General features: G+C 53.7%; 8 protein-coding genes across 8 annotated transcripts; 6 read left to right on the top strand and 2 right to left on the bottom strand.

The window, feature by feature from the left end:
• Positions 1–1,499: 1,499 nt before the first annotated feature.
• On the top strand, positions 1,500–4,505 carry J4E92_005055 (uncharacterized protein; the record flags this gene model as incomplete). The annotated part of the gene is made up of 1 exon (XM_051496439.1): positions 1,500–4,505. One exon carries the CDS (start codon positions 1,500–1,502, stop codon positions 4,503–4,505), a length of 3,006 nt encoding a protein of 1,001 aa, XP_051353159.1.
• A 2,046-nt stretch (positions 4,506–6,551) lies between these two features.
• Positions 6,552–8,079, top strand: J4E92_005054 (uncharacterized protein; the record flags this gene model as incomplete). Its single annotated transcript, XM_051496438.1, has 4 exons — positions 6,552–6,836; positions 7,001–7,215; positions 7,268–7,672; positions 7,746–8,079. 4 exons carry the CDS (start codon positions 6,552–6,554, stop codon positions 8,077–8,079), a joined length of 1,239 nt encoding a protein of 412 aa, XP_051353158.1.
• A 440-nt stretch (positions 8,080–8,519) lies between these two features.
• On the top strand, positions 8,520–9,748 carry J4E92_005053 (uncharacterized protein; the record flags this gene model as incomplete). Its single annotated transcript, XM_051496437.1, has 2 exons — positions 8,520–8,668; positions 8,860–9,748. 2 exons carry the CDS (start codon positions 8,520–8,522, stop codon positions 9,746–9,748), a joined length of 1,038 nt encoding a protein of 345 aa, XP_051353157.1.
• Positions 9,749–9,896: 148 nt separating this feature from the next.
• On the bottom strand, positions 9,897–10,778 carry J4E92_005052 (uncharacterized protein; the record flags this gene model as incomplete). The annotated part of the gene is made up of 1 exon (XM_051496436.1): positions 9,897–10,778. The coding sequence occupies one exon, from the start codon at positions 10,776–10,778 to the stop codon at positions 9,897–9,899; it is 882 nt and encodes a 293-aa protein (XP_051353156.1).
• Positions 10,779–11,368: 590 nt separating this feature from the next.
• J4E92_005051 (uncharacterized protein) lies at positions 11,369–12,972 on the top strand (the record flags this gene model as incomplete). The annotated part of the gene is made up of 3 exons (XM_051496435.1): positions 11,369–11,496; positions 11,542–12,291; positions 12,339–12,972. The coding sequence occupies 3 exons, from the start codon at positions 11,369–11,371 to the stop codon at positions 12,970–12,972; spliced, it is 1,512 nt and encodes a 503-aa protein (XP_051353155.1).
• Positions 12,973–14,554: 1,582 nt separating this feature from the next.
• J4E92_005050 (uncharacterized protein) lies at positions 14,555–16,784 on the top strand (the record flags this gene model as incomplete). The annotated part of the gene is made up of 3 exons (XM_051496434.1): positions 14,555–15,958; positions 16,009–16,161; positions 16,296–16,784. 3 exons carry the CDS (start codon positions 14,555–14,557, stop codon positions 16,782–16,784), a joined length of 2,046 nt encoding a protein of 681 aa, XP_051353154.1.
• Positions 16,785–17,198: 414 nt separating this feature from the next.
• On the bottom strand, positions 17,199–19,367 carry J4E92_005049 (uncharacterized protein; the record flags this gene model as incomplete). The annotated part of the gene is made up of 2 exons (XM_051496433.1): positions 17,199–17,510; positions 17,574–19,367. 2 exons carry the CDS (start codon positions 19,365–19,367, stop codon positions 17,199–17,201), a joined length of 2,106 nt encoding a protein of 701 aa, XP_051353153.1.
• A 2,160-nt stretch (positions 19,368–21,527) lies between these two features.
• J4E92_005048 (uncharacterized protein) lies at positions 21,528–23,351 on the top strand (the record flags this gene model as incomplete). The annotated part of the gene is made up of 4 exons (XM_051496432.1): positions 21,528–21,654; positions 21,707–22,011; positions 22,061–22,487; positions 22,543–23,351. The coding sequence occupies 4 exons, from the start codon at positions 21,528–21,530 to the stop codon at positions 23,349–23,351; spliced, it is 1,668 nt and encodes a 555-aa protein (XP_051353152.1).
• Between the last annotated feature and the right edge of the window lie 27 nt (positions 23,352–23,378).

Here is a 23,378-nt window from a genome sequence, read left to right as displayed (position 1 = left end):
GGTTACCAAAGCTTGAAGTTCCCCCAAGCATACGCACACCCTCGCTCGCCTCAGGCTCTTCTGCCTCAACTATCGAGAGTCCTCGTTCGAATGTGCTCAGAAGGAAACAAACAAGTGTTGGGTCTGCAACCGGCAGGCAGGTTACGCGGATAAGAGACGGCTCAATATCATCCCAAGATGATAGGCAATTAATGGAAGGAATACCCGGGGGATACAAGGATCCTTTCTCTGAGACAGTTCTAGGTATTTCGATACCGTCATCATCCAACATCTTCGCTCGTTCAGAGGCTCAGGTCGATTCCTACAGTAACCCACTCTACGACTATGAGATCGGCCCTACAGACATACTTCCTCTCCCAACACCGCAGTATGCACTCTCAGCGACGCCTTCGTCTCGCTACACGGATTCCCCTGGACCTTTCAGTGTCTCATCAACTCCTACGTCGATGTCGTCTTACTCTCCCGGTACAACGCTATCGAGAGCCTCGAATCGAACACGGCAGGCGAGCCCTCTGCAGAGCAGACCGCCAGTCACCCGACACAAGACTCCGGACGAAGTCAGCACTCGTCATCCCCACACACTCTCCACCGTCAGAGAGTCTTCCACCTCATCATCATCAGCAGCATCTACCGTTGTTACTGATGGCGCGAAACACAAGGACGTCCAGTCACCTAACGGCCTCGCTACCCTGCCGCAGAGTCCCCGGACGTCTGATGTAATTCCAAGAGCAGAAGAACGACCTCGCATGCAGGCGCCCCCGGAGTTCGCTCATCTCGCCGATCAGTCGCCTGCGTCAATGCCAACATCAAGGCGACCGTCAAGACCCAGCAGAGATGGTACACCAGAACTATCGGGGCTCCGTGGCCCATCACCAATCATCCAGAGCAATATGCTCAACTTCCCATCTCAACACAAAAGAACTGCTTCATCGGAATCTAGGAATGGACTGGCTGCTGGAAGATCTAAAATTAGCATCCCAGCCAAACCTTCTTCCCGAAATCCTTCGCCAAATCCTTCCTCAACATTGCCAGCAGCTACCAGAGCCCCAGTTCGTGGACCGACACCCGACGTTCAGCAAGATCGAAAGCCACGAAGGACCAGCACCGGACCCGCACCTGTACCCGCGCCCGCTCCAAGCCCAAGCAAAACCTCTAGATTTGGGTTCTTCACGCGTCGTACCAAGACTGAGCCTACCCCAACAGCGAAGTCTGAGAGCAAGCTTCACAGAAGAGGGCCAGCTGCAGGCACCGGTCACGAAGGTTATGGAAGGTACGCAGTGAGAGGTCGAAGTGGAAGCTCGGTCAGTACAAACAGTATTGGCCGATCCGCCAGCGCCGGGACTACTTCTGAGAGCCTGGACAAAACCCCCTCAACTCGCAAGAGCAGCATGACTAGCACGACCAGCGGTGAGATGGACGACTTCTTCCTCAATCGCCTCGCTCCTGTCGTCATCAGAGGTACTGGCACTAGCTCGGAGCTGTCTCGAAGCCCCGAACCAATGCACTCTACCAGCAGTCTAGACGTCTCAGTTGGTCATGGATTGGAACTGAACAAGACAGTGAGCAACACATCTCAGTCAGCCCTTGAGAAGAACCGACCAACATTGCTGCCTTCTGCTATGCCGGACAGTTCACGCAATGGATCCCCGATGAAGAAGATGACTATGGGATTGCGAAGACCTTCCGAGAGTGATGACGATACCAAGAGATCCTTCCTACCCTCCATGGCCTCGAAACGGACGTCACGAGCTCTACAAAGCGCACAGGGCCCTAGCGCACCGTCAGGGTCGAACAGCCGGATCACTGGGAAGATCCGCAAGGGCTCGATAAGCGAGACAGCCGCTGATATCAAAGAGGGCTCTTGGTTGAAGTCGTCCAAGAAAGGCAAGGCTGAGAAGGAGGCGCCGAAGCCTTCAAAAAGATGGAACTTCTTTCAACGTGCCCATGCCGGACCACGCGCCCCAACACCAGCTGCGCCTACCGCCAGCCCTTCCAACCAAGCAACTGTTTCTCGCTCCGTCGCACACTACGCGTTGATGGACCAGTCCGGGCTTGAATTGGACGACATTGAGCAGTTGATGCAGGAGGTCGATGAGGGGACTGAGAGCGCCCTCTCCGATGACGAACCAGGAAGGAAAGAGCGAATGCAGTCCATGCTTCTCCCACCTAAACCAGTGTTGCCATCTACCCTGACAGCACCCCGCTCGGCTTCGCCCAAGGTCTTTCTACGTTCTGAAGCGCAACAACAACCGGAACAGCAACAGAGTAAGTTGAGTATCGACACGAATGTTCGATCCGTTTCCCGAAACTCTGAGCGCTACTCGCTGGGTGACCTGACCCCTGTTACGGACCTTTCTCGACCCTCATCACCGTTTCATGAACCTTCGCCGATGCGCGACGAAGGCTCTGCACCGCCGCTGGATGTAGCAGTTCCCTCTCACATGCCCGAGCCCGAGCAAGAGCCAGTTCATGATGCACCCGCACAAGAAGAATTTGTTCTTCCTCAGAATCTTCCATCACCTGGTCCGCCGCCTACGAGCCCACCCCCTCGACCAAGTCGCTTGGCGCAAGTTGGCCGTATCCCTCAGGTCGTATCTAGTCGTCGTCAGGCACCTCGCCCGTCTTCGCGTTCGTTCTCTCGTCCTTTTGTGTCGAACCAACCTCGTCCAACAGCTCCCCCACGAACATCTTTCGATTCCATTGGATCTGTTGTCGCAACTGCTGGTCCGGTGGAGCCATATCCTATTCTGCACGGTCTAACCGCTCTGACCCATGGATCGGCTATCGCTACTATTAGCCCTATGGAAGATGAGGCCAATCGTCGGAGCGAGTTCTTCAAGTTCCCACCTCGTAAAGACTCCGAGGTATCCTACTCAAGTAGCTCAGGTATCTGGAGCTTTGCACCTGCTGCTGGTACCGCTGTCGTACCGAGTCCTAGCGCGCCGCTCTCAGACGATGAACTCTGGAACGAGTATGACGACCTGATCGATCAGGTGCTCTCGCCTGTCACCTCTCGCACGAAGGAAGACAACAACAGCCTTCGCAGTCACCCTTCTCTCGAGCCAATGCCTTTGAGACCCAAAGCCCCGCGCAACATTTCAGGATCAGACAATGATGAAGTTGCGAACCCCTCACTTCATCTTCGTCGCTCTCGTCTACTTGCTGTTTTGCACTCGACGCAGTCACCTACGTCGTCGATCTCTTTCTCGGAGTTCATCTCTGACTACGGCGAGCGCAAGATCAGCGTCATTGACCCTGTTACTGGCAGACTGAGCTTACCTTCCAGTCCTCAGCTATCGGCTGGGACTGCTACAAAGCGTTCGACTCGCTCCAGTCTCCCAGCCTCGTTGTCGCAGAGTGCTCGACAGTCCAAAGCCACCATTGCTTCAAGGTCCAGCAAAGATCGCGACAGTGCCAGCACCACCCATTACCGCGACACACGCATGATGGACATTGCCGAAAGCCAGGCGGACGGGCTCTTGTCGATGGCAAACCTTCGCTTTGGCGCTCTCATGACAAGCAAGTGGCTCTCGTTCGGACGCGTCTTGTTCAGCCCCGTGCACTTTGAATTGAAAGACCCAAGCGAGGACCGCGTACTTGTCATCGATGGTCTTGGCAAAGACTGGTCTTACTACTGCGCACTCACATACCCTGAAGCGACTGTCTATGACATGGGCCCCGATCCATCACCCACTGCATCAACCGAGGGCGCTTCTGAGCCATTGTCAACACTCAGCAACCACCGTCACATCTACCACCCCTCTCTCGGCAAGGCCTTCCCGTTTCCCATGCACTTCTTCGCCTGCGTCGTGCTTCGCTTCCCCACTGCACTTCCCTCGTCGGAACACCGCTTCATCCTGTCTGAAGCCAAGCGCGTCCTTAGACCTGGTGGGTACCTTGAGTTCTCAGTCCTTGACATGGACCTAGTCAACATGGGCAACCGTGCTCGTCGCGCTGTTCGTGGGCTTAAGATGAGGATGCAAGTCGCAGATGAAAGCATTTCGCTTCGCAACATCAGTGACGAAGTCATGGCTGGCATCGGGCGCAAGGGTTTTGTTGAGTGCAATCGCTGCGTTGTCGGCGTTCCGGTCGCCGGCAAACTACCTAACCTCGATGACGTCAAGCAGAACATCACGAAGAGGAAGGGCAGCACAGCCAGCTCTTCTAGCAAGACAAACAACATGCCTGCACCAAAATGTCCCAAGCCTGAAGTATCCTTCTCCGATCTGCTCAACGCCACCTCGTCCTCCGAATCGAACGATACCGGCATCACCGACATGGTGGCGCGCGTAGGTCGATGGTGGTACTCACGTTGTTACGAGTCGCTCGTCCTACCTGAGGCCGGCCAGCCTGGCGCCGCTACTTCCGGCAACCTTCTGGAGACCAGCATCTGGCGCGACCAAAGCCTCATCAACGAGTGCGAGAAGCGCGGCACTAGCTTCAAACTCCTCATCGGCTACGCGAAGAAGCCCGAGGTAGGCGTCCGACGAACCGTCAGCGTCTGAACATCATCTTCAATTCTTCCGAGCTGCGCTCTCACAGTCCTGGTGGCTATTTCCTTCACTACTACTCGTAATGAGTTTCTTGTATTTATGGGTTTCACTGGCGTTCTGCTGCGTTCAAGCGTTTGACTTTCCCTTATACCCTCGTTCTGTTCTTCTTTCACTCAGCTTGCATAGCAAAATGGCGGCTTAGCATTACAACAACAACTACAAAGAACGGCGCAAGCCTGGACGCATCACGACAACGACACGTACACATCTATGTAATATCTTCTTCGACTGGGTTGGTACATGCTGGCATTGTGTAGAACATTCGGGAGGAATTGAAAGTGAAGGGTGGTTTGGTGGAAATAATACCCAGGGATGTCGACATGATATGAAGCGCTATGTAGATATGAAATCACGGTCGCTGATCAATACGAAGAATGAACACTATCCAAGCTCTGCGACTCATATGTAACTACCGGTGACTACGTCGACGCTGCCTGCAATGGTGTGAGCTCAGTGCTGAGGATTACAATAAAGAATGATATACACTTCTCAACTCCGCGCACTCATCGCTAGGATTAACAGGTACAAAGATTTACACACTACCTATGGGATCTCCAGTAATAGTGATCGCAGTTATACGAAGACCTAGTCCTTCCCAAAACCCCTGATCCCCGAATCCCAGGGAATCACACTGCATAGGACGTATGCAGTGAAGGAATGCGGCCCACGTTCTCAATTAGAGGAGGGGTAATGTTGATCTTCGTCTGCAGCATTGTGACGTGCTGAAATGCACTTACCCGAAAGCTCTTGGTCAATGCTGTCCATTCTCGGACAATGGTGTCGCTTACAGAAGGAGCCCTGAAGGTGTTTTGGGGTTGTTGATGCACTAGCGGGTGGGCTAGTACCCGCACTCCGCTGATCACATCCACACCTGCGACCAGCGGATGATCCGCACGGCAGCAAGCAGGCTGGTTCCGCCTCACCCGCAGAGAGATCGATTAGAGCCGACTGCCACGTTCTGTCAGAAGGTGACATCGTGCAACAAATGCGCATTTCTCAGCTTGGCCAGGTTGCCGGCCCGCGCTGATCAGAGTGCGCGTCTACCCTGGCCATCTTCCAGTCTTCATCTTTGAGAGGTTCATAAGCGATAGGGTGAATAGCGGGTACCATTCGAGCAGTGCGATTCGAAGCACTGCAAACCTGTGCCAGCCGCAGCTATCCATGGATGAACTGCTAGACCGCCGGGGATGTCTAGGTCACAACAACAGAACATGATCCCACGTCGAAACGATACGGATAAAGACCACGCCAACATCGGACTGATTCACTAGTGCCGGCCAGTCCGAACAACACTCCGGCAGCTGCGCTGTCCCTTCGCTTATGGTTGCTTCTTCTTCCCAAGGTTTCTACCCACATCGGGGAGATCTGCCGACATCATCGCATCCGCCATGACTCGAGTTACCCTCAGAATCGTTCTCCAATTCGTGGTCTGACATCATCTGCAAATGCAAGCATATGCGTCTAGGACAGGAGCTACAAGATACTGTCCTCTTCAGGCTTGGCTCAGTTCCAGTTGCGCCGCGCCATCGCCAATGAGTTCCGTACATATGCCGAATGCCTCAAGTTTAAGTTTACGATTCGACCAGTCGCATGAGCTACACAGCGATGGTGAAATCGACCTCAGCTTGTTCAATCAGTATCTCGGAATTCGACGTCTTGCACTCGCTACTCAGTTGCACTTGCGCAGTGTGATTCTCCACTTTCCACATAAATGGAGCCGACAGACAGGATCGTGACAGCGTCTTCAGCTGACCTCCTGACTCTTTGTCGTGATCTGCGATGGGATTCGCACCAAACGGACCACTGTTACGGCGACTCGGCGAAGTGTTGGTAGCACATTACTGTTCTGGGTTCGCTCTTTCCAAGAGACTTGTTGCTACATAAAGCATCATTTTTCCCGTGACAATACAATGACATATCCGAGAGCACTTCTGCACTGCACCATACATTGTACTGCACACAATATTTCTTCAACTTTTCTTAATTGACCCACCAAAAATGTCTTCAAACGGCGTCAACAAGTCATTCTGGCTTGCTTACTGCGATGCCATCCGAAATCAACTTGGGGATGATGTTGACAATAATGCTGCCTACTTCTTCAGCACTAGGCCTCAACGTGCACCGCTTGCTGGTCCTCCCAATCTGGTTGATCCAAAGTACACCAACCAGGGGCTGTATGAGATCTGCGACAGTCGATTGCACACCGACAACCTATTCTACGACCCGTCTGAGAAAAAGTCATTCTCCCGTGCGCTTCTGGAGTACATGGACCACGTTGATCTGGTAAGCAATACCATCGCCCACATAGCAGGAAAAATGCTGATTGAATAAATTAGGGCGGTAATCCAAGTTCCGCTCAAATGCAACACTTGCACGCAGCAATTATGAACCAAGAAGCAGCAAGAAATGCGTTGGATGATGCCACAAGAAAGGCCAGAACACGATAGGAGAAGTACAAGAGCGACTACGCTGCTCCCGATGAGACCTGGACCTCCTGGAGCGTGCAGAATCAACCACAACTCCAGGCATCGGTGGCGCACTACAACAACGCTGTATCTCAAACCGACATGTTCACAATGCAAACCTATGGCGGCAGTGCAGTGCCGTACGTACAGGACAAAAAACGTATGCAAGCTGCTGTTGATCCTCAGCCGCGCCCAGGGTAAGCTAAATAGTGTTCATGACAATGGTCCAAGATCTGACAGCTGGTCCAGCATCAACATGCCCGTCACCGCCCTTGGTGCCTCGGATGCCGACGCCATACTACAGCAGATCAAGGCCAACAAAGCCATGGCACCACCCAATGCCGACTACCATGTTCCATTCTACTCTGCTGCGAACTACCTTGAGCAGGTGATGAATTGGTTGAGGAATCGGGGCGATGCCAACAAGTCGCGCAGTGAAGTGTCTTTCGACTTCAACACCGGAAACAGCGTTGATGAGAATGGCTTCAACCACACGAATGGAGGCGGTGATCACTATGTGCCTTGGCTCTCTCTGGATGTCAACGACGGTCAATCGGAGGAGGGGCCCGTGCTCACCGACGGAGATCAAGTCCACACTACAATCACCATGTCTTGGGACGATCAATTCCGCGCGATTGACGTTCAATCGGGAAGGTGGTACGTGCACATCCCTTCCCTCCATCCACTCTTAACTTATTACCCAGACAGTCGCTCACTCAAGACACAGGGACATCCGCGACAATTCCACCTACAAACTCAAGAGTGACGCCCCAGACGAAGTCAAGGGTCTGGCTCGCGTCGTGAAGTTCGTCGTCGTCTCAAACCTCGCCTTCGAAGTTGAATTCTCTGGCGACGCGATCACCGAGTTTTCCAGCCATGTCGGAAGCGGCGGAAGCATTCGCCTCTTTGGTATTCCCGTTGCCGTCAACAGGAACGCGGACGAGGAGAGTGACATTACCCACACGGCTACCTGGTACGCCGATGAGGGGAAGCTGTCTGTCCAGCCTAAGCCTGAAGCGGGTTTCGCTAGTGTTGTTGCACTTGTTGGAGAGAAGGTCTGATGAGTGGACGCGAGAGTTGAGGCTATGGACGGGTGTAATAGAGGGATGGTCGGAGCGCTGGCTGCTTTCTTTGCCAAGTAATCAGGTCTCTTTCTTGCATATCACCTGTCATTGCCAGTATGTAGTTCGTCTTGCATTCAGTTGGGACGAATCGAAACCTAGTGCGTCAATACAGTACGTGGAAAAGATTTGAAGTCACCCCCGAGGTCCCTTCCCCAAGCTTCTTCGGGTGCCAAGTACACTAAGCCCGATACATACAAGCGTCTCGTGTTAAATGCCCATCCATCAACCAATCACTCCACCCATCTTCAAGCACCTCCACATCTTCACATTAGCCTTCCCTAATCTCCAACAAACACCCTGCAGTCCTACAAAGTCAGTCTATCATTAGTGGAAAAGAGTTGGGACGCAGGCAAAAGAGCAGGAAAGCATAGGCGAAGATGAATCAAAACTTCCAGGGTGCGCCCGATCGGGAGGACATTAGGTTGTTGGATCAGCTGCGCAGTCAGTTGATGCCGATGATCAAGGGTATGGAACGGTTGCAGGCCGAGATGCAGTATAAGATGAGTCGGGGCGAGATTGTAGATTGGTAAGTGTGCGGGTGTGTTTGTTATACAGCTTTGTCTCGTGACGCGTCTTCCGGTGTCATCTTTTCGCGTCTCATACCTTCCGTACGCGCGATGAGATATCTCCGTTTATTACGTGTTTCCAAGCCAGTCTGGCCGTGCGGAACTTGGACGATCATTATACCCAGCGAGACACGTGCTGACGAGATGCTAGGCCCCAGATCCAGCAAACAACCCGGACAGTAACATCGTACCTCAACTCAATCCATCTCCTCATAAACGGCGGCTACCGTCATCAATCCAAGCTTGTAACCCAAAAACATCACATCCCCTCCAAAGATGCCGCCGGCAACCCCATGGTCGACGCCGCAGGCAATGCAGTCCTCGTTGAGCGCGACGTGCGACGGAGAATGACTAGCATACAAGCCCTACCTACCAACACAGCGAAATTCGAGGCACTCCATCCATTTCCCAACCCTTCTTTTCCGATGAATGCTGGGGGCGGTATGGCAGCAGGAATGGCAGGCACATTGCTGCGAAAGAGGCTCGAGCCCATGGAGGAAAGTTGGGTCGAAGAGCGAATCCGCAAAGCGTCAGAATGGTGTTTTGTACCCGAAGAATGGGGTATCGCACCACGGAAGCCAGAAACCACCACTGCTACAGAAGAGGAAGACGACGAAGACGCTGTACCTGAGTCGGAACGGCTAGACTCTGAGGCTATACCAACTACTCGCGTTAAAAATGTGCTTTCCGCGGATGAGATTGTGGATCTCTGGAAACATGCGCATCAAGAGGTTTTCGATATCAAGTATCTCAGGCAGAAGTATCCGGCTAGTTACCCGGATCCCGGTGCGCAGGGTGCGGATGACGGTGAGGAAGAAGGCGAGGAAGAGGACGAGGAGGAAGAAGAGGAGGAAGAGGAATTTGAAGACGTGATGGATACGTCTGGTGGAGCGCAAACGGAAGAGAAGGATGCTGCGAAGCCGAAGGTGGCGAGGAAGAAGGTCACGGTGGGGAAGTTGCCGGTGCATGAACCTGTGGACGGGGTACCGGTGCTTTCGCTTGGATTTGCGCATAAGTTTGTGGAGATTGGTGAGGTGTAGAGGCACGATGGGGGTACGGCAGTTTTGCTACCATAGGGTTGAGATGAGTGTAAGCATGGTAATAGCGTTCATTCTAATAAAGACGCCTGGGGTATCATGATTCCTGCGCCTGACACCCTAGCCACTAACAGAAGGACTTTCCATACCCCTACTCAGGTCTGAGCGCATACATCCTGACCGGGAACAACTCCCTCGGCATCCCTCTTTGTTGCTCCGTCGCCACGATCTTCAGTCCGGCTTCCTGGAACAGAGCCCTGAACGTCTTATCTGACCGCGTAACGCTCGAGTCTTCATCGTCGTAGATGTCCTTGTGGTGGATATCCGTAGACATGTTCTCCTTGACTACAATCCAGCTCCGGCTTGTCGCATCGCCCTCTGCCTTCTTTAAGCCTTCGCCACACCTCCGCATGTAGACGACGAATTGGGCGTCCGTCAAGTGTCCGACACACCACTGGTTCCAGATCACATCGTATGCGCCAGGCTCCGGTATCCAGTCCTGCAGCCCCAGGTTTATGACTTCTCCTACCTGGCCCTTGCCAGACTTTGCATCTCCGTCTCCGGCGTACTCGCCGTTCCCCAGGCTTTGTACCAGCTCATCTGTGAACTTCTTCACTGGCTCTACTATATCCACTTGTTTACTGACGCCCAACAGCAAGCCTTTCGTTATACGTCCGATGCCCGCGCCACAGTCCGCCACACGATCCAGAGGCGGCAGCGGCTCCCTAGAACCTTGCGCCTTGCCCCGGCGCAATTTTGTGAGGAAATTTGAAGAACCCTGCAGATCGATGCGCGAAGTTTGGGGAAACCCGCCCAGCATGCCATTGACGTCTGGCGAGACATTATTCCAGTATTCGAGCGAGTGGGCAACGTCTATCGAGGCATCGGGGCGTTCGGCTTCGGGGGTAACGGGCAGCGTCGCTTCTTCCACCATGTCTACGGTGGGGTCTGCGAGGGCGAGAGGGAGTGCGGCGAGAGTCTGCGGCAGTCTGAGTAAGTGGGTTTGTATCTTTGTGGTGCTGCCTCGCGACATTGTGTGACAAACGTTGGATTGCGGCCGGTGTGTAGTCGGTGGGGAGTCTCGGTTTGCGCAGGATCGGGAATAAGAAGATTGTTGGATGCGCGCGCTGGGTTTCTCGTGGTGGTGGTGGGGTAGCGACAGGGCTGTTGCCGACTCTGGACGCCGACGCGTCGCGCGACGACTGCCCAGCCCGCCTCGCCTACTCACATGACGGCACGCGTCTGTTCAGCCCGTGGACCTCGGGGACGTGTCGCATCTATAGCCGTGGTTGATAAAGTTGGTGAGAGAGGCCGATACTGGGACGACGGGCGTCTGAAACAGGCAGTTGCATGCGGATAAGCTAGGTACGGGCATCGATGGCGGGGTCCACACTATCAAGGGAAGCTACGGCTGTCCCGCGGGTCGTCATCAGCGTCCTACATGTCTGCAGCCTATAGATAGCTAGCTGTCTCCTCGCCGGCCAGGAGATGTCCTGTCTCTACTCCGCCCTCACACGCGCTTCACTTCGCTCCAAACCATCTGTTCCCTTTCAAACTTCCATACGCAGAGCTCCTAGAAGTTGTTACCGTCCCTTGTGGAGACACTACAGTACTCAAACCAACATGTCTGACCTCTTCGTTGAGCTTACTGCGCCGAATGGTCGCAAGTACCAGCAGCCGAGAGGTCTCTTCATCAACAATGAATTCGTCAAGTCAAAGTCGGGCGAGACTATCACTTCGATCAACCCGAGGTACGCTTGCTGTCTTGATTGGTAGCTATGACTAACATGGTACAGTGATGAGAGCGAGATCGTCTCCGTTTATGCCGCTGGACCCGAAGATGTGGACGATGCCGTAGCAGCAGCGCGGAAAGCGTTCAAGAACCCAGATTGGCGAGACATGGACACGAATGCCCGAGCTGACCTTCTCTACAAGTTTGCCCAATTGATCGAAGAACACAAGGAAACTCTGGCCACCATCGAGACATGGGACAACGGCAAGCCCTACTCTGTCTCGCTGAACGACGATCTGGGTGAGGTCGTTGGCACTATCAAGTACTACGCAGGTTATGCCAACAAGATCCACGGCACTGTCATTGATACCTCGCCCCTCAAATTGGCATACACGGTCCGTGAGCCTCTTGGTGTGTGTGGTCAGATCATTCCATGGAACTTCCCTCTTGCAATGGCAGCGTGGAAGCTAGGACCTGCTCTTTGCACTGGTAACACAGTAGTCTTGAAGGCAGCTGAACAAACACCCCTCTCTATCCTGTACCTCGGAAACTTGGTCAAGGAGGCTGGCTTCCCTCCTGGTGTCATCAACTTCATCAACGGCGAGGGAAGGAAAGCTGGTGCAGCTCTGGCACAACATCTCGACGTCGACAAGATTGCATTTACTGGATCTACAGCCACAGGAAAGGAGATCATGAAGATGGCAGCTGTCAACATGAAGAATATCACCCTTGAGACAGGTGGTAAATCACCTCTAGTAGTCTTTGACGACGCAGACCTTGATCAAGCAGTCAAATGGAGTCACGTTGGCATCATGTAAGTCGTGTCTACGTTCGCCTTCCAACTGAGCTAACAGGATGCAGGTACAATCAAGGTCAAGTCTGCACAGCAACATCAAGAATTCTGGTGCAAGAAGGCATCTACGACAAGTTTGTCGAAGCGTTCAAGGAACACGTGAAGACCACCTCTGTGGTTGGCGATCCTTTCAAAGACGACACATTCCAGGGACCGCAGGTCACCAAGACGCAGTTCGACCGCGTCTTGTCGTACATCGAGTCTGGCAAGTCGGAGGGCGCCACTCTTATCGCAGGTGGAGAAGCGTACAAGAACGCTGGTGGCAAGGGCTTCTTCGTCTCACCCACCATCTTCACAAACGTCAAGGACAACATGAAGATCTACCGCGAAGAAGTCTTTGGTCCTTTCGTCGTCATCAGCTCGTTCAAGGAGGAGGAGGAGGCGATCAACCGTGCCAATGACACAACATACGGTCTCGGTGCAGCCGTCTTCACCGAGAACATCACCAAGGCTCATCGCGTTGCCAGACGTATTGAAGCGGGCATGGTCTGGATAAACTCGAGCAACGATTCCGATATCCGTATTCCATTCGGGGGTGTGAAACAGTCTGGTATTGGCAGAGAGCTGGGCGAGGCTGGTCTCGAGGCATACACCAACAAGAAGGTACGTTACGCTAGCAAACTCTCATGCAGGTCGAGCTAACATATAAATAGGCTATCCATGTCAACCTAGGGAATAAGCTATAGCGGACTCGTATGGATGCGATGTCAAGATGCTATCGATAATACTGGAGACTGCGGCGATGCATGTGGCGTCTTGCATACACCAGTCTGGTCACATGTGCACCCAAGATATCCGCCCTTGGCGCCACGGCTTGGACAGTTGACGTGATGAGAAGGTGGAGAAGACTACCTCATGTTCATTTCGGAATGCAAATGTCGGTGTAAAGCATGAATGATGAGGCTTTTACTTCATTGACACGTGTGACGTCGTGCAGCACGCGCTCAATTACCCCTTGGGCAGCAGGAGAATAAATGTCGCAACAGCGGGATTTCTGCAGTGGCCTTGGGCGCATGGGTAACTGTGTTTCTACGCCGCACGGCGGAACAAGAATGCTTGCGTAAGCTCTCGAACGTGAGTGGCGGAGCGGTGGGGTCCGAGGAGCGTTGTAACTGCAGCAGCTTCGTTTATTCCCATAGCTTGGGCGAACTGCTGGCAGTGGGCCCACGGTGATGCCGTTCGTGGGGTCAGTGGGAGTGGTTTTCTAAAACGTGATGCGTGATTTGCAAGTGACACCCATGGATCGTGGGCGCCTGACGGTCAGCCGTGGTGCGTGTCAACTGGCCATGCCGGCATCCGTGATGTCTGATGTGTCGGTCCAGGACGTGGTCGGATATACCGAGAAGAGGCGGCGGTTCGCTTTGTGTGCCCAGTCGTCATCCTTGTTGGCTTGTCCTTGGCTTGGCAGCCTTTCGTCTCCAACTTCGCTACCGTCTGCGGCGCTCTCTCTCTCCGCAGCTTTTGCCCCTCTCACGATAGCCGTTCCAGCAGTCGCGCATCGCTGTGATCTCCGTGTTGTTGCCGTCTAGGTCGTGTACAGCCTCAACGCCGGGGTTGTCTGGGCTTCTGCTAGTCTGCCCTCATTGATTGCGCTAGTGTGCTTCCAACGCTGCTATTCACCGGTCCGCAGAGCCCGAAGGACGCCAGCTCGCCCACCAGCGTCACTGCCCATGCCCTGGCTGCCACTAAGGTTTGCGGCTGACATCGCAACTAAATCCCCGCTCTGCTCGCGTAGACGTTGATATCACCGCTGCCACGACGACGCCCGCACGCAGACGCATCAGCACTGCCCGCACACCGTGAGCCTGCCCGACCCGCTCACAGCCCGCATACCATCGATCTGGCGCGCACGCTGGAAGACGATCGCTCCCCCGTCGCCTCGCCCAGCTTCGCCTGCCAGTCTCCGAGGCAGATAACGACAGCGCCGACGGAGGCACGCTTCCTTGCTTTTCTCGCCCGCCTCTACCGGCCGCCCTAACACCGTCTCTGCGCGCTGCCTACCTACTTCCTCACACATCACCTGAGAGCGTGTTTGCACGTGGCGTCATCGCTCCGAGACATCCTGGGAAGCCGCCAGGGCTACCATCGGCTCGTGCTTTCACTTTCCAACCCAACCCGCCGCCGCCGCTTCCCCAGGCTGTGAGACAGGACACCACTGCTCTCACCAGACATACACACACCCCATACTCCTCTCCACACGCTCGCTTAGTCCGCAACCCCCATCATGGGTAACCAGCAGTCGAGCGGCAAGGACAAGAAGGGCGAGAAGGGCGGTGCCGACGGCGTACCTCTCGGTCGCGAGTACTACCGCTCTTTCGAGCGATCCGACACCAAAGACTCTACCCGCTCCCTTCGCAACTCATTGCGCAACAAGATCCCCGGCACTGGCAAATCCGACAGCCCACGGAACTCTATTGCCGCCCTCAACGACCCCAACGGAAAAGCTGACAAGTCAGATGTAGCTTCCACCAAATCAAAAGGCTCGCGACGGGGCTCGGTCGCTTCGGCTTCAGCGACTGCTCCCGCAGAAGTAACTCCGGAAGCCGCTGATAAGGCTGAATCAGACCAAGACGAACCGCAAGCGCCGCCCTCACCTGTTCACGGCGCAACACTCGGAACGGGACATGAAGGAGTGAGCAAGGCACAGAAAACCGGCGAAGTCGACCACGTCTCGGACGTTCCGCCGACGGGAGCAGCACAGCCCTTGGCCTCTGCTCAGCCGGGAGAGTCAATTCTACAGAAGAAAGACCAGCCCATCCCCAGGCTTCCAGAGCCCCCCGCGCCCACCGATGGTTCAGGCTCCCCCATGGAGCTCACCGCGCTCAAGACCATGGACCTTGACGACATGATCCAGCGACTCTTGGATGCAGCTTATGCTGGAAAAGTCACCAAGACGGTCAGCTTGAAGAACGCTGAAATCTTCGCCATCTGCTCTGCTGCCCGCGAAGTCTTCCTAAGTCAGCCCGCACTGCTCGAGCTCGCTCCCCCTGTCAAGATTGTTGGCGACATTCATGGCCAATATACCGATTTGATCCGCATGTTCGAGATGTGCGGATTTCCTCCCAATTCGAACTACCTATTCCTCGGCGACTACGTAGACCGCGGCAAACAGAGCCTGGAAACTATCCTACTCTTGCTCTGCTACAAGCTCAAGTTCCCCGAGAACTTCTTCCTCCTCCGCGGCAACCACGAATGCGCCAACGTTACACGTGTATACGGCTTCTACGATGAATGCAAGAGGAGATGCAATATCAAAGTCTGGAAGGCTTTCGTGGATACATTCAACACACTCCCGATTGCAGCTATTGTTGCGCAGAAGATTTTCTGTGTTCACGGTGGGCTGTCTCCAAGCTTGTCGCATATGGATGATATTAGGCAAATCGCGCGACCTACCGATGTACCCGACTATGGCTTGCTGAACGACCTCTTGTGGAGCGATCCTGCGGATATGGAGAACGACTGGGAGTCTAACGAAAGAGGCGTTAGTTATTGTTTTGGAAAGAAGGTCATCATGGAGTTCCTCGCAAGGCATGACTTCGACCTTGTTTGCAGAGCACACATGGTGGTGGAGGATGGCTACGAGTTCTTCACTGATCGAGTGTTGGTTACTGTGTTTTCAGCTCCAAACGTAAGCAATGTCATATACCCCATAGTCACACTCATGCTAACATTACCCAGTACTGCGGCGAATTCGACAACTGGGGCGCCGTTATGTCGGTTTCGGGAGAACTGCTTTGCAGTTTCGAACTTCTCAAACCACTCGATTCGAGCGCGCTCAAGAGCCACATCAAGAAGAGCAGGAACAAGCGTCAAAGCATGCTTAACTCACCAGTACGTATCGCAACTGAGCTTACTGAATTCTTGTTTAATTCAGGGCTATCTATTGCATTCATAGCAGGACTAACTTTGGCTTGTAGCCCGCACACTACGCACCTCAAAGTTACTAACCTTGTACTTTGGTGTAGGATGTCCAAGACATTCCCTCCCCTGGATCTCCGATCATCGCGAAGACGGCAACGATACAATACGAGGAAGATGTCCAGGAGCCCTCGGATGCTGTGGAGACAACGGGCGAATCGATGAGACGAGGTCTATCCCAGAGACTGCGACGCGTACGGAGGAGGCCTGGACTAGAACAGCTGGGCAGCCAAGACGATGGTGCTGCCACAACAATCCCACGGAAACATGGGCACAAAAGAGCGAATACGTGGGCAAACGAGTGGAGCCACTCCCCAACGCTACCTACGAGCCGTAGCGCACCACTGCTTTCGCAACGTAGACTACAGACTGACGCGGGGACCGCGGATGCAGAGAGACGAAAAGAGAAACTCGAAGAACAGCGGGCCTTGTGGGAATCAACTCTTCCTCGGATCATGTCCGATCACGTTGGTTATTTCTCCACTGGACATCATCTCGATTACGTGCATCCTGAGGAGACGCCACCGCCGCCGTAGCAACATTTGTGTCCGGCTGTCATTTGGAAATCCGTCTTGGTCATCTAGATCTTATCGACCAGTCCCACGCCACAACGCTACTTGCTTCTTTTCAAAGACACCACGCAGCTTTTTCGATATTCTCATCTCTTTACTTTACTTCACTTTATTTGTTTGCGCATTGACAGGCGTCGGCGTACCGTGGCATGCTGCATTGCAGACTTATGGACTACCAGATTACGACTGCTTGGATCGAAATGTATATTTTCTCTGTATGCTCTGGTTGCGACAGTGACGGGTGTTGATAGCATACTGATGGCCCACCACCGTCTTTTGAGTAATATTATTCTCAACACTACAACATCAAGCTTCTTTGTCAGTGAAACCAGCAATTACACACATGCTGCTGACGTAAACATGACTGAAATCATTGTTCTATTCCGAAGCTGGACTAGGTGGTAGATCTCCTGTCGCCCAGTGACTGGGACTATTTCCCATCACATACTCCATGGTACCTCCGTTCTCAAAGACATCTTCCCAAGCCACCCATGCCTTGTCCCAAGTCTCGCCATTGACCTTCAGACTCTGCACATATGGCGCGGTATTCCGATCGCCGCCATCACTGAAAGCAGTAGTAACAGTAAGTCTCTTCCCGTTCCCAAGATCAAGCGTGAGCTCCGAGAACCATGGGGAGAGAATGAGAAAAGTAGTCTGACCCGTCACCGGATAGAGACCGATCATCTGCCACTACACGCACTGTTAGCCATCGTTTCCAGAAATCATCAAAATAAGACTGAAAAGATGGCTTACCAGCAAATTTGCCTCCATGGCCCCGGCATCCGAATTCCCAGGCAACCCCATGACCCCCGCATTATACAGATTCGAAACACCCCTACTACGCTCAACACTCCTCCACTGCTCACCCTTGACGAAATTGTAAAGATACGGCGTGGTAAAACTAGGTTCGTTCCCGGCGTCGAAGAAGCCCAACTCGAATATCTTGTTCAACCGATCTACAAACCTCCCATCGCCGCCTATTTTCTTGATCAACTCAGCGACATCGTGGATAGCGTTCATACTGTAGATCCAACTATTGTCTTCATAGTACGCGTCGGGCCAGTAGCAGCCGCCGCAATCAGTAGGGTCTTGTTGTACGAAATCGCCGTTTGCGAGGCGCGGGACGAGGAAACCGGTGTGATTGTAGGAGGAAGCGGCGGGGTCCCATTGGTTACGCCAATTACGGGAGCGGTTTAGATAGGTTTCTGCTTCGGATGTTTTACCCAAGCCCGCGGCAACGACGTGGACTGCGTAGTCGTTGGTTGAGTATTCTACGGCACGCGATACAGCGCGGGTAAAAGCTGGTGTTATATATCCGTACTCGAGCCAATCCGGAAGTGCGCCACGGCCCTCCTTCGTTGAGGAATCAGGGGCTTGAGGGTCGAAGTTGTTGGGTGGGACGACTTCAGCGTCGGTTTGCATAGCAGCGAAACCATCGTCCCAGTTTATGGCGCCCCGCACACCTTTGATGTATGCGTCTGCGAGCACGTTGTCGGCGTTTGAACCGCCCTGTACGCGGCCGTTGTAGTTTGAAGACCGGGCGTCGGGTAGGAAGCCGTCGTGGCGCCAGACGTCGATTAGAGAACGGAGGAACTCTTCGTAGGCGGTGGGTTGGAGGATATGGAAGAGAGAGGTGTGGCAGCGGTGCGTGTCCCAGAAGGTGAAGATGTCGTCGTAGTAGGGTTCTGTGGAGTTCCAAGATGGGTTCTCGCCGGTTCGATTCGAGGGGATGAGGAAGGCGCCATAGAGGCTGCTGTAGATGAGGGATAGGTCGGAGGTGTCGAAGGAAGAGGTTTGCACTTTGCTGAGGATTTCGGTGTTCCATCTGTTCTTTGCGGCGGAGACGAGGGTGGTGAGTGAGGTGTCTGGGGAGATTTCTTCTAGGTTTGTACAAGCCTGAGAGGTAGAGAGGAAGGAGATGCCGACTCGGGATGTTATTTCCGGTGAGATGAATGTGAAGACACCACCCAGACGAGCAGTTCCTGATACCGGGTTGTTTGTTGCATTGGCACCTCCGTTGAAAGCCCGTGATCGTACAGGCTGCTTGCTGAACCGGCCACAGAAATAGATTGTCCAATCTGGTGATAGGTTCCAGCCGTTGTTATAGATACCAGATCCTTCATAGTGGCCATCTTCTTCGATGCTGAAGCTACCGCCCGAGTAGTGTTGCTCCCACCCAAGACCCCTGAAACTGGGAAGTACGTGGGAAACGTCGACTACAATGGAAGACGCTGTGCCGTTTGGAAAAGAGTAAGAGTAAAGCCCGGCATGCTCGGTAGCACCTAGTTCTACTGTGATCCCATTTGCCAGCGAACTCTTGTAGTAACCAAGACTCCCTTGATCTGGCGATGCTCGAGGTTGGGACAGATCTGCAAGGGGGTCCGGCACCTCACCGACCACTGGCATCTGACTTACGACGCCGTACTTTGGCGCTCCTCCTGTCCCAGACTCGTGCATCATACTGAAGCCGAAAATGTTGCCCTCGGGGAGGTACCCAGAATACGCGTCGGTATTCATAAACTGAACGTCTGGTCCTAGCTTGACCATTGCGAAGGGTGCGGCCACAACCCCAGGAAATCTATTTCCTCCGCCCTGGGTTCCTTGACTGATAGCTGTCAGTGCAGTACAGATAGCATGGAACCTGTTACTTACAAGACATTGACATGTTTGCTGTAATCCAGTTGTGCCTGCACAGATCCGGTTGAGATTAGTATGGAAAAAGTACAAATCCCTGTGAAGAAAGACGATCTCGTAGGAGACGACATCTTTGCAGTCGCAAGTAAGAGATGCCAAAATACAAGGTAAAGGTGGCGCTTTAAACAAAGAAGTAAACAGGACGCGAGAGTGTGGCGCTCGGTGTGTTGCTAAGTATGGGTCACCACCATACCAACGTTCTCGGTACCGCCAAATTAGTACCCAACGACACGTATCTCAGGGAGTCTGAACTCCAATGAATGATTACTGCCTTTGCGTGGAAGTATGGCGCAGTCTTTAGTGTGGCTCAACTGTGGCTAACACGTGCCGTGGGTGCCGTGTATGCCGAGCGGTCCGGACGGGTCAAGCGATATAGGGGGCTGAGACGATGAGAGTAGTGAAAGAACTGGACTGAGGGCGGCTAAAGCTCGAATATAAGACATGCATCTTGCCATCTGCCAGGCAATGTATGCTGTACCATAGATGCTGGGGCGCTGTAACGAGAGGGCCTGCTGACCAATGAGAGCCCATGATCCCAACATGTGAGCGACAAGTCGCCAATGTGTTATCGACACCTGCAGCACCGCTTAGACAAACAGGCATGTCTGACGTAGATTTCCGCTTGAAAGCCTTGTAGATGATGCAAAGTTCCCGTTCTGCTGTGATATCGAGTGGCAGATGGTCAGTTTCACCGGTATCATTCGACGTAGATGGGCCGAATGCGACTAATCAACATACGGGATGACTGAACGCATCAGGACATGTAATTCGGTCCCGCAACGGTAATAAATCTGTGTGTTCGTGCCTGAAGAGGGGTTCTTGACAGGGCTGCGCTGACAAACATCTCAGTCTTTTGACCAAGCTTCGAGGTTCTGGACAACAGGATTTCTGCCACCCCTTGTGATGATCCAAACAACATCCTCATCGCTGTCGTTGATCTCTTGATGCTCTGCATACGCTGGTATGAGTGCAAAATCCCCTGGTGCTAGCTCTTGTCTTTTACTGCCGTTCGTTCCGCTGACTAGGGCGCCATGACCCTTCGCGGCGTACACCATGGTATCTGCCAAGATCTCAGGTACTACTCGTACAATATCACGAAATCGCTCGAGCGCGCATGAAGGGGGACCCGGGTGCAATACAGGACGTACCCTCATCGCCGTGGTGGTGGATCGCAGAAGCTGTATGAGGTTTTGCGATCATTACTGTCATCGTCAGTAGTCGAAGTGTTAGTGACAACATCAGCCCTACCTGTTCCACAGATCTGGTCCAACATGTCCACAATTGCGGGCATGCGAATCATGCCATCAGTTTGGGGGCCATCTGGAGCTTGGATCTCAGACCCCTTCTTTACCTGGACTTGTCGAGACATCGTGTATTATGCATGCCCTGAGTTATGAATAGGAAGTGAGAAGTTGTCTCCATGGCTGAACTTGAATGCGCATCGAGTTCTTGAAGGCGACGAAGAATGACGCGGTCGTGATGCGGAGACCCCACGAAACGCGTTGGAAGGACGCGCCATAGCTTCGTCGGGACTCCTCGCTCGACGACCTGGGGCATCCCCTGCGTTTGACTAGGTGCCAGAGTAATCCATGCGACGGCTCGCTGAGCATCTGAATGTCAGCCTCTTCTGTTCGGCATGTGAAGACTGAGATGTCGACACGTGAGCGTCCCAATGCGGCATACCTCGGCATTTGCGCGTATGACGTGAAGCTTCAAACAGCAAGTCACCCGGTCCGTGACGGCAACAACCAATTGCAGCGCTCGCATTCCAACGCACGAGATCATCAGACAGCGGCTTGCTGCACTCCAGAACGCGCTATGTGCGGCCGACTTTCAGCAGCTGGCGGGTTCCCCGGATTGCCTTGGCGTGGAGTAGTTCCTGGCATGTGAAGACGTCCCGAAACTTGCTAAGCCTCTTATAAGTCAGTAAGGGTTGTCCTGTGATTAGTGACACCTCATCACTCTGCTCTCCTTACTCACACCTGCCCCTCTTACGTGTTGACACTTAGCAACATGTCGAAACGCTTCTCAACCGCTGATGTCGCGTCGCACAAGACAGCGAGCGATCTGTGGATCATCGTAGACGAGGACGTCTATGATCTCACGAACTTCCAGGAGGAGCACCCAGGAGGCAAGAAGAGTACGTCCAACCTCGATGCACAAACATGATTCGCGAAGCTGACAGTCGCAAGTCCTCCAACGCGTCGCCGGAAAGGACGCCTCGAAGCAGTTCTGGAAGTACCACAATGACAGCATCCTTAAGAAGTACCAGAAGCAGCTACAAGTCGGATCACTAGACAGCAAAGCCGCGCCGCCAGCTCCTCCAGCTACTGCTGCGCCCGAGCAGAAGAAGGCGCCGAAGAAGGATGTGGTCAAGCCAGAGGCCAACTCTGGTGTTATCGCGCCACAGCCAACCGAGGCTGCTGCTGAAGAGTCCGAGCCTTTCGATGCCTACGGCGACCTCATCCCATACGCAGACCCGTCGTGGTACCAAACAGTACGTCAGCCTACGCATCACGCATTGGCATCGCTAACACCAGATCTAGTACCACTCTCCCTACTACAACGATACCCACGTAGCCCTCCGCGATGAAGTCCGCCAATGGGTCGAGGAGAAACTCATGCCCAACGTCACCGAATGGGACGAAGCGAAGAAGGTGCCCGACGAGATCTTCCAGGAAATGGGCGAGCGCGGATACCTCGCTGGTATGCTCGGCATGCACTTCCCTACAGAATACACAGACAAGCGGGTCCAATGTGTCCCAACAGAGAAGTGGGATCACTTCCACGAGATGATCATCACCGATGAGCTGTCAAGAACAGGCAGTGGTGGTCTCGTCTGGGGCCTGATCGGAGGATACGGAATTGGTGGACCTCCTCTGTTCAAGTTCGGCAAGAAGGAGCTCGTCCAGCGCATTGGGCCAGACCTATTGAGCGGAAAGAAGAGGATCTGTCTCGCCATCACTGAGCCAGGTAAGTCATCTCATCCTATCCGTAATATGCTTCGATCACTGACTGACTGCAACAGATGCCGGTAGCGACGTCGCGAACCTCACCTGCGAAGCCAAGCTCTCCGAAGACGGCAAACACTACATCGTAAACGGCGAGAAGAAGTGGATCACCAACGGTATCTGGTCCGACTACTTCACAACCGCTGTCCGCACTGGCGGAGAGGGTATGAACGGTGTGTCAGTGCTCCTGATTGAGCGCAGCGCCGGGGGTGTCTCCACTCGCAAGATGGACTGCCAAGGTGTATGGAGCAGCGGCACTACTTACGTTACCTTCGAGGACGTCAAGGTCCCCGTCGAGAACCTTATTGGCAAAGAGAACCAGGGCTTCAAAGTCGTCATGACAAACTTCAACCACGAGCGCATCGGCATCATCATCCAATGTCTGCGCTTCGCCCGTGTCTGCTACGAGGAGAGCGTAAAGTATGCACACAAGCGCAGGACTTTCGGCAAGCGTCTCATCGACCACCCCGTCATTCGCCTCAAGCTCGCGCACATGGCACGCCAGATCGAGGCAAGTTACAACTGGATGGAGAACCTCATCTACCAGTGCCAGAAGATGGACGAGATGGAGGCTATGCTGAAGCTTGGTGGCGCTATTGCCAGTTTGAAGGCGCAAAGTACCACAACCTTCGAGTTCTGTGCTAGGGAGGCAAGTCAAATCTTCGGCGGCCTGAGTTACAGTCGTGGTGGACAAGGCGCGAAGGTCGAGAGGCTATACAGGGATGTCAGGGCTTACGCTATCCCTGGTGGATCGGAAGAGATCATGCTTGACTTGAGTATCAGGCAGGCGCTGCGGGTGCACAAGGTGCTGGGTATGAAGCTATAAACTGCTTTAGCGACGTATTTGCTTATC

This window comes from Alternaria infectoria (genome assembly GCF_024043175.1).
Source record: "Alternaria infectoria strain BMP 0036 chromosome Unknown scaffold_7, whole genome shotgun sequence".
Lineage (NCBI taxonomy): Eukaryota > Fungi > Ascomycota > Dothideomycetes > Pleosporales > Pleosporaceae > Alternaria > Alternaria infectoria.
This window is presented reverse-complemented; position numbering and strand designations above follow the sequence as displayed.